The sequence below is a fragment of the Gallus gallus genome, chromosome 20 (genome assembly GCF_016699485.2).
Source record: "Gallus gallus isolate bGalGal1 chromosome 20, bGalGal1.mat.broiler.GRCg7b, whole genome shotgun sequence".
Classification (NCBI taxonomy): Eukaryota; Metazoa; Chordata; class Aves; order Galliformes; family Phasianidae; genus Gallus; species Gallus gallus.
Window position 1 is genome coordinate 9,716,327 of NC_052551.1, and position 11,267 is coordinate 9,727,593.

General features: G+C 57.0%; 1 protein-coding gene across 2 annotated transcripts; it reads left to right on the top strand.

Moving 5' to 3' along the window:
• The first annotated feature begins 6,570 nt into the window (after positions 1-6,570).
• SOX18 (SRY-box 18) lies at positions 6,571-10,106 on the top strand. 2 transcript variants are annotated; one of them, NM_204309.1, is given in 3 exon segments: positions 6,571-7,200; positions 9,141-9,245; positions 9,247-10,106. In NM_204309.1, coding segments are annotated over 3 exon segments (1,257 nt in total). In that variant the 5' UTR covers positions 6,571-6,797; the 3' UTR covers positions 9,996-10,106.
• Positions 10,107-11,267: the final 1,161 nt, after the last annotated feature.

Consider the following 11,267-nt stretch of genomic DNA (forward strand, 5'->3'; position numbering starts at 1 on the left):
GCGGCCCCGGCCCCACTAGGGTCCTGATGGCAGCGATAAGCTCCTGACCTCCCGCCCTGCTTCCAGCCCCCTCAGACTGCTGTCCCCCCCACCACCATGGCATGAGGTGTGATCTTCTGCATCAGCATAGACACGGCCGATACGATGCTCCCATCACCTCCCCATCCGCCTCCAAGCATGTGCCGTGACATAGGACAGATGGAAAGCGGGGACCAAGCCAACACCCCAGTCTGCAACTGAGGACAAGTCCTGGTGGGACCATCACCCATTTGGCATCACGTATAACAGCCAGAGAGGGACAAGCACAAGGCTGCCTGTCCTCATGCTGAGTTTCTTCATGGTAAAGCCCTTCTTCACTTCATGCCCAACCAGGTGGGGAACCTGCAGAGGGCATTTCCAAACCACTTCCAACCAAACCCTACCAAAAGCAGCTCCCAAAGCATCTCCAGGGGCTGCAGCACCCTGAAGACAGAGGGGATGGACCCATTGCCACTGGGCCCCAAACGTTCTCCCAGCATCAGCAAGAGCTTGGGAATAGCTTCTGTCCCCGTGGGGGTTTCCTGGCCATACCCATCCTTGGCACCATCTCCAGGCTTCCCCATGGCACAATCCCTGGCGCAGAAGCAACAGGGCTGGAGTTTCTCCCTGAGCTAGATCCCTAACCAGACTGCTTATATTTTTCATATTACAGCTTTTGGATGGCGGTGCAAAGGCAACAGCATCCCTTGCCTTGTGCTGGCACAGGACATGGGCTGGAGAAGGGGGGACATGAAGCTGAGAACACAGAACGCAGCCCCCAGCCTACGTCGGGCACTGTTCCCCCCCCTGCACCCCCTGCACCCCCTGCACCCCAGCCCCATGCTTTCCCCTGGGCAGTGTGTCCCTGTCCCCAGCCAGCAGAGTGCATCCCGCAGAGCTGCCCTCGTCCAAAGGTGCTGCTGTGCTCAGCACTTCACTGCAGCTGCTGCCAGCACTGCTCAGAGGGTTTTTCCTCGCAGCCTGACCCCCCCGGCTCCATCCTTCTGGCTCCAGCCCACTCGGGATGGAAGATTTCTCCTCCCTGAATAAAAATATAACTGCATAATCTGCTCAGCCCTGCTGTTGATCCTGACTGCATCCTCCCGTCCCGAGCTTTCCTACAGTGCCTTTTACACCGGTAATAGCACAGGGCTCCTTCTCCCATCATTGTTGACTCGACAATGAAAACTGTTTGTATTATTGTGTCCCCGAAGCTTTGCCAATAGCACATGTGTCCTGAGCTGATAGCAACAGGGCTTTGGCAAGGCTCAGGCTCCATCAGATAAGAGCCTTTAACCTTATTTCTCTGGCTCAAGCACGCCACGGAGGTGGCCCCAGTGTGGCCACGTGCTGAGCTGTCCCCTATACTTCAGATGGGGACAATGTGATGGAGCTGGAGGTGCTCCGGGTGGGCAGCGGGCAGCAGAGGAGCCTTGGAGGAGAAATGCAGAGGCAGAGTGACCTCTCTGAGTCTTGTCTTTTCGAGCTGCCAGTGCAGCATATCCGTGCTCCGATTTCCCCAGTGTCTCCAGTAAGGCATTGAAAAGGAAAAGTTCCTCTGCCCTGAGGCTGCAGGGAGAGAAAGCTCTCAGCCCCTTCTCTTTATTAATATTGTTGTCATTATTGTTATTCTCTCGCAAGACAGAGGCAGTGTCAGAACTGACCTGGTGTATCATGCTGTTTCCAGGGGGATTGTGCCACCCTGAGCAGAGAACACCTGCGGAAACCGAGGCATGGAGCTGCAGCCGTGTATGCCCCACCTGATCCAATGCATGGAGAACCCAAGTGGAATACGCTCAGAGCAGGGGTTGCAGACATGGGGAGCAGAGCTGCAGCCAGCTCCATCTGTGATGGAGGTGGTGAGGTAATGCCTGCGCTGAGCTCAGCCATGCTGGGAGCTGCAGCGGCTCTGGAGAGCAGCAAAGCTTTCCCAGATGCGGGCATCCTGCGCTGCTGCAGCGGCTGTGCTGGTGGGAGGATGTCCCACAGCCTGCACCCCGTTCCCTGCCAGGCTGTAGGAGCAGAGGGGCAGCAAGCAGCCCTTGCTGAGCAGCTCCTGAGGGCTGGGATGCAGAGAGGTGGAGGTGTGACCACCGCTTCCCTGCTCAGTGCCTCTCCTTTCCCACACTGCAAGTGGCACTGCACCCGTGATGCAGCACGGACCTTTTTATCCACGATGCTCTCAGACGATGCTTTCACTTCAGTGAGGCTCAAAGGGAGATGAGCAAACATTCGGTGAGCAGACGTGGAGCCCACAGAGCAGAACACACATCAATATCACAATATCACAGTATCACAGCACGTGATATTTTCTGCCACCATGAATACCCAGGTGGTACAAAGCAGACTGCCAACCTGCTGCCTGTTCCTGGGAGGACGCAGTGCCATGGCAGAGCACGTTTTCTCACTATAATAGAGAAAGTAAATGGTGCCGATCGAAGCAGCTGAACGGCAGCCAAATGTGCTTCTCGGTGGCTTTTCTGCACTCTATATTCATGTATTTGGCATGAGCAGCTCCACATTGAGGTAATTCATTAATGCCGAACCAAAGATGTGTTTATGGGGGGCTTGGAATAGTTGGTGGAAGTGTAAGACTTTCCTTCCTAACTGCAGGGCTCTCTCCGTGATGAGAACCAAGCGCTGCAGCATCCACCACAATCAGCTGCAGGGAAGCAGAAGCAACACGAGTGCTCTGCCCCCATAGAGGTGCTCCGATGAGTCTGTGCCCCGCAACACCACCTCCCACCCCGTGCACCCCCTGGGATCCTCGTGCATCTTCAGGGCTGGCCCATGTGCCCCATTCTGCTGATCTGCTGCTGTCGCCGGGGTGCCACCTGCCACCATGTGAGCTCACTCAGGGCTCTGTCCGATATCCCCCCTCAAAGCCTGGAGCCACATGCAGATGGTGGTGATGGGGAAGAGCTGCTCCAGGACAAAGAGTGAGGGAACAGGAGGAGAGCCCCAGCCTGGCTGAGTCTGTTCCGTTCTCACACCTTCATTCCAGCATTGGTGGAAAATTGTCCACCTGATGGCTTGTGTGAAAGCAGGGACAGCACAGGGTACCTGGTCCTGAGGACTGCCATGGCCTGGGGGGCATCTCCACTACACCATCCGTGCTCTTCACCTGTTCAGACTGAGCCAAAGTGAAGAAATATAGCAAATGAGCAGAAAACAGCAGGGCAAAATGGCAGCTGGGCTCTCTCCATTGGGAGACCCCTCTGGAGATAACCATGCTGTCATTTCCCCATCCACCTCCCATTGCTTGGGCTAGGAAGGAGCCTGGCCATTCACTCTGAAGACTTGTTGAGGGTTTCTTGGCACCAGCCACAGGCATGGGGACACATCACCCTGCAGCCATGCCGGTGTCAGGATGTACAGTGGTGCTGCAGGGTTGGAAGCTCAGCTGGGCCCTTTGTGACCCTCGTGAGCATTTGTCTGCAAGGAAGCCAGGCCCTCGAGAAAGGGAGTCTCCACCGAAACCTGAAACATTTCCCAGCAGATGACTTCAGCGTCCCGCCAGGGCTCTCACGCAGCCCAGCCTTTGCTCTGCAGGAAGCGCCTTTCTTTGGAAAGCCTTTGTTCCAGCCTGGCTGTGGCCCTGGGGGGAGCACATGGGACTGCCAGTGCAGGGCAGCTCATGGGGTGCTGGGGGTGACACCAAGCAGCTCTGCCTGTGTGATGTCCCCAGCGATGGGCACCTACTGCTCAGGGCAGGGGGCTGGAGATCGATGGTCTTCAGGGTCCCTTCCAACCCAACCCAACCCAACCCAACCCAACCCAGTCCAACCCAACTCACCCTATCCTACCATGTTCTCATTCTCTGATCTATGACTCTGTGATTCATACGATTCCATGATTCTATGATTCCATGATTCCACGATGCTATGATTTATGGTTCCTGCCCAGCAGTGTCACTGCAGCAATGTTACAGCTCCAAGTGCTGCATGCCTTAGCTGCCCTGGCACCAAGGGATGGCCCAAAGGTAACCATCAGCCACGATGGATAACAAATATCTCACTGTGCAGTGACCCAGTGAATGCAGCTAAACTCATAGGGGCACCCCACGTTGCCAACACCACACTGGTAATTGCACAGTAATGAATTCATTAGCAGCAGGAGTTGCAGTCTGCCCGTGGTACCCAAACCCTGGGACAGCCCCACTGCCACCGTGTGTTCCACAAAGGGAGAATTTACTGCTCCTGGCTCAGCACTTTCCTATGGCTGCACCCGAGGCCCTCCCTGCACCCACCTCCCCAGCCCCAGTGCAAATCTGGGGGGCAAATCCTTTGCATTCGTTTGCACAGTACAGGCATGCCAGTGCTCCCGCAGCCCACCCAGCAGCACAAATAGCGCAGGGCTCATCCAGCATCACTCATCCCTATCCGCTCACAGCACCCCGCAGTACCGCTGAGACCCCCACGGATGGCCCAGGTGGTGCCATGTCTATTTTTAGGTGGCTGGGAGCCCGGTGTGAAGGAACAGGCAGCAGCGGGAGGTGGGGGCGGGGAGGGAAAATGCCTTTGTGCTGGTGGGGGGGGGGGGGGGAGCGGAGGCTGCCGGCCCCGCCGTGCTTCCTTTGCGAGGTGTGGTGCTGGGGCTGCGCGGCGCGGGACGCGGCGAAGGGAAAAGGGGGGCTGGGGTGGGGGCTGCGAGCTGCCGTCCTAAAAAATGGGGAAAACGGTAAAGGAAATTAAAGGAAAACAACAACAGCAACAACAAAAAATGGAATTCTGAGCTTTTGCACCAGGGTGGGGTCCAGCTCTTCTGACGCCAGGGTGGGCGAGGAGCCCCCTGGAGAAAGGAGAGGAAGTGTCGGGGGGCTGCGTGCCCCCACAGTGGGGATGCTGAGCCAGGACGGATGCTTTGTCCCCTATGTGGGTTGTGCTGGGGTCTCATCCCGGGACAGAGCACTGGTGTTTGCCCATTGGGATGAAGCACACGGCTCTGCCCCTAAGGGCACTGCATGGCTTTCCTGCACCAGGGTCCCAAAATGCAGCACCGCATGAACCCCTGCTGCGTGCTGCCCCATTCCAAACCCTTTATGGGCAATGCTCAGGAAGAGCCTTTGGTCCAGCCCCAGGGTGCTGCTGTGCCGCAGGGTGGGGGCTCCTGGGGACAGCACTGTGTGCTCTGCCAAAGCCTGGGAGAAGAACCCAGAGGTGACAGCAGGGAATGCCATGGGACACCCCTGTAAGCATCCTGCCATTCACCCCACATGCAGCCGTGGACAGGAGCGAAGAGCAAAGAGCAAACCTCGGTGCTTGGCTGCTCCTGGGGCACAGTGATGCTGCACGGCCCCAATGGGATGGGAGCAGCACAGAGGGGCTGCTTGCAGCCATGCGGGCTCTCCTGCACTCCGGTGCTGATGAGCTCTTGCAAAATATTAAGAAGAGGCTGCAGGAACGTGAAGGATATCTATCCTAAAACCTCCGTCACTCTGCCAGCGATGGATGAATAAACGAGACAAGATTTTATAATACATATATATATTATGGCCTTTGCTTTGTTTAGGGTTAACTGCAGATCGGCTTTTTTCAAATCACTTCCAGACACACACAAACCATGGCATGCAACACCCCATGGCTGCAGGGAAGCTGGGAGGGAGCCGGGCTGTTGCACAACGCGGTGCCCCAACTCTTCCTGCGCCCGGGTTTCGGATTTCAGCTCTGGGCATCTCCGCAGCCGGAGGGGTTTGGGGCCATTCCCCGGGGCTGAGCTGTGCGTGAACCTCATGGCCTGGGGGTGCCAGGGGGTTCATCTCCCTGCCTGCCAGCTGCCCCGTGCCAAGGGCAGGAAGAGCTGTCGGACCAGCTCGCCCAATGCTTGGCATGTCGCCTGGGGAGCGTTCGCCGCTGCGGCAGATCTCTGTTGGGTGGCAGGAGGGCTTTGAGCCATGGGCTGGCATGGGGATGGGATGCTGCCCCCAAACGACAGAGTGCCGTGGATCCGGGCAGGTCTGGGTTGTCATCATCCCACCGCCGAACCCAGCATTCCTCAAAAGTGCCTGGGCAGGCAGGATGGGGACGTGCTGCTTTTCACGGGAACGGGAAGACAAGGAGAGATTTCTCAGCTGGCACAAATAAAACCCACCAGAATGGTGTTGGGGGAGAGGGCTCGGCCCTGCCTGCACCCCACGGCTGCTCCTGAGCCCGGGATGGTGACCGTGGCCAAAACACACACACACAGTGGCTTGTAAGGAAAATAACCTCGGAGTGCCGAGCATCCCTTGTGCCCTGCGAACACACAGCGAATCCAAACGCTTCCTCCCTGCACGGGCAGATCCCAAGCAGCCAGAGACGGGGCTTGAGGAAAAAATAAAAGGAAGCAAGAAAAAATAAGAAGGGAAAGAACGGAGAGCAGAAACGAATCGCGCTCCTCGTCGGGAGGAAGGGAATGGGGCCGCACATCCACAGCGCTCCCACCCGGCCCTCCCGGGCGGCTCTTCCTGGGGACGCCCCGTCCCTCCTCCTCCTCCTCCTCCCCTCCGCCCGCTGATTGGTCCACCCCGGCTATATTTTGCCCCTTCCAGCCCAACATCATCCCAAAAAGTTTTTTTTTTGGGGGGGGGAAAACGGGGAAAAAAAAAAAAAAAAAGAAAAAGAGCAAAGGACAGAAACCAAAACAACCCAAGGCGACCCCAAATCCCCCCGAAACCACCCGAACGCGGGCGAAGAAGCGAGCGGAGGTGCTCGGCGGCTGCAGGAGGCGGCGGGACGCGCGGGACTCGGTTCTCTCTCCGGCACCCGCTCGGGTCGGACACAAAGTGCTGTCCAGCTGGAATGAATATATCTGAGTCAAACTACTGCCGAGAGGAGATATCGCAACCCCGGGGCGACTGTTCATGGGTCACCGGCGCCGTGCCGGCCGCTGAGCCCGGGCTCGCCTTCCCTCGGCCCCCGGGAGCCGCCTCCCCCTCCAGCCGCACGCCCAGCCCCGAGCCCGGCTTCGCCTTCGGCCCCGCGGCCCCCGGGGCGGCCCCCGGAGCGGCCCCCAGCCGCACGCCCAGCCCCGAGCCGGGCTATGGATACAGCCCCCCGGCGGGCCGAGCCGAAGGGAAGGCCGGGGAGGATTCCCGCATCCGCCGCCCCATGAACGCCTTCATGGTTTGGGCGAAGGATGAGCGCAAGCGGCTGGCGCAGCAAAACCCCGACCTGCACAACGCCGTGCTCAGCAAGATGCTGGGTGAGTGGGGTGCGGTGCGGGGGTGCGGGGCTGGGAGGAGGGGGGGATGGGGAATGGGAGGGTGAGGGGCTCAGATGTGGGGATACGGGGCTGGGAATGGAAGGAGTTGGGGCTGCGGGTGGGAGGGTGTATGGGTACGGGTCTGGGGGATGTAAGGTTACAGGGTTACTGTTGCGAAGGTGTGGGGTTGGGGGATGTATGGGGATGAAGTATGTAAGGGTATGGGGACAGTATACGTAAGGGTGCAGGGATGGGGATGTAGGGATACGAGGCTGGGGTATGTAAGAGTGCTGGGCTGGGGAACTGATCTGGAGGATTATAAAGGTACTGGGCTGAGGGTGCAAGGATACTGGGTGTTGTAAGGGTATGGTGCTGGAGGGGTGGTGTTATAGTGCTGGGCGTGTAAGGATCCAGAGCCGGGGGATGGGGATGCAAAGGTACAGGGATTGGGATGTAGGGATATGGGGCTGGGGGTGTGAGCTACAGACGTACAGGAAAGAGGTATGCTCAGATATGGGGTTGGGGATGTGAGTTAAGGATTTGGGCTGCGGACATACGAGGAGCTGGGTTATAGGATACAGGGCAGTGGGATGCACAGATATAGGTCTGGGGACGCAGGTTGCTGGAGTGCAGGTGTGAGAATGTGGATTGGAAGAGTATAGGGCTGTGGGATGCAGGGATGTAGGGCTGGGAATAGGGGCTATGTTGGGGAGGGGTTGGGATGCAGGGTTACAAGGATAAGGGTGCATGCTATAGGGGCATAGGGAAGCAGAATGCACAGATGTGGCTGGGAACGTGGGTTGTGGGAGAGGGCTGAGGATGTGGTCTGCAAGGGTACTGGGCATTGAGATATGGGGTACAAAGCTGTGGGGCTGGAGACACAGGGGTACAGGGCTGGGGAAGTGGGCTACAGGAGTTTAGGGCTGGGGATGTGGACTGTGAGTGTACGGAGCTGCAGATACAAGGATACAGATCTGGCAGTGTGGACAGCAGGATTATAGGGCAGCATTGCGCAGGAATACAGGGCTGAGGATACAGGCTGCAGGGATTCAGGGTGCTGGGATGTTGGTTGTAAGGGTACAAGGTTGTGGAACACAGGCTGCAGGGATAAGAGAACATGGGGTGCAAGGATAGGGGGCTATGCAGGTCAGGCTAGAAGGGTACAGGGTTGTGGGATGCAGACTGCTGCGGGAGATGGTTACAGGGGCAAGGTGCTGTGGGATGCAGGGCGGCAGGATAGGGCTGTGAGGGCACAGGTCTGTGGGATGCAAACTGCAGGGATGTGGGACCAAAGCGTGCTGGCTGTAGGGCTGTGGGGTTAATGGCTCTGGGGTGCAGCACTATGGGGCTGTGAGATAGAGTGTTACAGAATGTGGGACTGTGGGATGTGGGGTTAGAGAGCTGCATGCACACAAGAGGCAGGGAAACAGGGCTGTGGGGTGCAGAAGTACAGGGCTGTGGTCTGTGGGAGCGCACAGCTGTGGAGATGCAGGATACGGGAACACAGGGCTGCAGGATGCGGGACGCACGGCTGTAGGATGCGGGATGTGGGAACACGGGAAGCAGGATATGGGTCGACAGTGCTGCAGGATGCGGGACTACGGGAAGCAGGATATGGCCGGACGGGGCAGCAGGATGCAGAGACACAGCGCTGCGGGATGCGGGGACGGGGAGCTCAGGAGATGGGGCTGTGGGTGCGGCTGGGGGACGGGCAGTTCGGGCTGTGGGTGAGGGATGCAGGGGATTGGGCACCTTGGGGCCGGTCTCCCCTCTTCCCAGGGCTTTCATGTCTGCAGCTGGGAGATGGAGACAGCCCCACTTGGGACCCCACTCTCTGTCCAGCACCAGGGCCCAGGCTGGGCATTGAGCCCACTCAGTATACCCCTGTGTGGGTGTCCCGGGGCCAGGCCAGTGTCACTGAGCTCCATGTCCCCTTGCAGGCCAATCGTGGAAAGCCTTGAGCGCCAGCGACAAGCGTCCCTTTGTGGAAGAGGCCGAGCGGCTGCGAATCCAGCACCTCCAGGATCACCCCAACTACAAGTACCCGCCCGAGGAGGAAGAAGCAAGCCAAGAAAATCAAGAGGATGGAACCCAATATCCTCCTGCATAACCTTTCCCAGCCTTGCAGTGACAACTTCAGCATGAGTCACCACAGCGGCAGCCAGCCGGGCCACCCCCAGCCTCCCCCACTCAACCACTTCAGAGAACTCCACTCCATGGGGTCGGATATTGAAAACTATGGCTTGCCAACTCCCGAGATGTCTCCCTTGGATGTCTTGGAACAGACCGAGCCGGCGTTTTTCCCCCCGCACATGCAGGAGGACTGCAGCATGATGCCCTTCCGCGGGTACCACCACCACCACCCCCAGATGGAGTTTCCCCAGGAGAAGTGCCTGGGCCGGGACGTGGCCGTGCCCTACGCGCAGCCCCCGGCACACTTGGCCGATGCCATGAGGACTCCCCACCCCTCCGGCCTCTACTACAACCAGATGTGCTCGGGGACTCAGAGCGGGCTTTCCGCCCACCTGGGCCAGCTCTCCCCCCCACCCGAAGCCCACCACATGGAGAGCGTGGATCACTTGAACCAAACCGACCTTTGGACGGACGTTGACCGCAATGAGTTTGACCAGTATTTGAACATGAGCAGGACTCGTCCCGAAGCCTCGGGACTGCCTTATCATGTCTCCCTGTCCAAAGTGACTCCTAGGAGCATCTCCTGCGAGGAGAGCAGCTTGATATCCGCCCTGTCCGACGCCAGCAGCGCCGTCTACTACAGCCCATGCATCACCGGCTAGGCTCGCGCGTGCGCCCAACGCAACAAGCCAACGAGCAGCCATCCTCCTCCAAATGCGAGCTCCGTAATATGTAGAGTATCTCATTAAATGCATCGCTTTCTTTCTTAAAAAAAAAAAAAAAAGAAAAAAAAAAGAAAAAAATAAGCCAGAAAAACACAACCCAACCATGCTGAACTCACCGATATACCGTATCACTATATAACACATAGACGCCTTCCCAAAGCCAAAGGTTAACCACGCGCTAGCCCGCCTGCCCGCTGCAGCTCCCATCGCTCCATCCTCTGGGGAGCATTTTTTAGGCAACTGCAGTGAATCCTGCCTGAGCCAACCCAGCACCAACACCATCACCCATTGCCCAGCACTCAGCCCTCGGAACTCACGCACTGGGGGCCCTCGGGAACCCTTTTTGGGGGCTGTTGAAGACTCGTGGTGCCCGGTCGTGGTGGTCTTTAGGACAGTTTTTACTGTATTCTCAGCAATATATTTTAATTGGGCAACAAAACTATATTTTTACTAAGCATTTTTATATATATAAAATGATATTTAATGTCTTTTCATTTTGTCGTTGTTGTTGTTTTGGTGGTTTGGTGTTTTGTTTTTTTTTTTTTTTTACTATTAGACTTTTTAAAAACAAAAGGGATATCCATGAGATCTGAAGCATTTATGTAGCAAAGCTGGATTTAAAAACAGAAAAAAAAAGACAAAAAAAAGGGGGAAAAAGGAGCTATTTTGTGAAAAAAAAAAAAGGGAGTTACCATGTAAATATTGTGGAACAATCGACTGGAATTTTGTACAAAGGAAAAATACGACTGCTAACACTTTTATTGTCTAGAACTGTACGGCGAGCAAACTGTTTGATACTGGTTAATTATTAAAACATCTTCATCTAATTGCTCCCATCTTGTGCTCTTGTTGTGTGAACACGTTTTTTCCGCAAATCCATGTCTGCCCAACCAGTTCCAGATTGCTGCCGGCGCTGATGATGGACCTGGCACATGGGGCCGGGGCTGCCCGGTGCTGGGGCTCACGGCCGCCCGCGGAGCAGCAGCTGTTCCTGTAATAAAACATGCGATATCCCCCTCCTAAAACGTGCCTTCGTGTGGTCATTGTGCTGCGGAGCTGGTGGGGGGGTCACCGTGTGCTCACAGCTCTTTTTTTTGCTATGGAATGCCTCAATAATCACATCGCTCCGCTCGGGGTGCTCAGTGCCCTTTCTTGCAGCGTCCCCATCACTTGGAGCGTTCCTATAGTTTGGAGTATCTCCATAGCTTG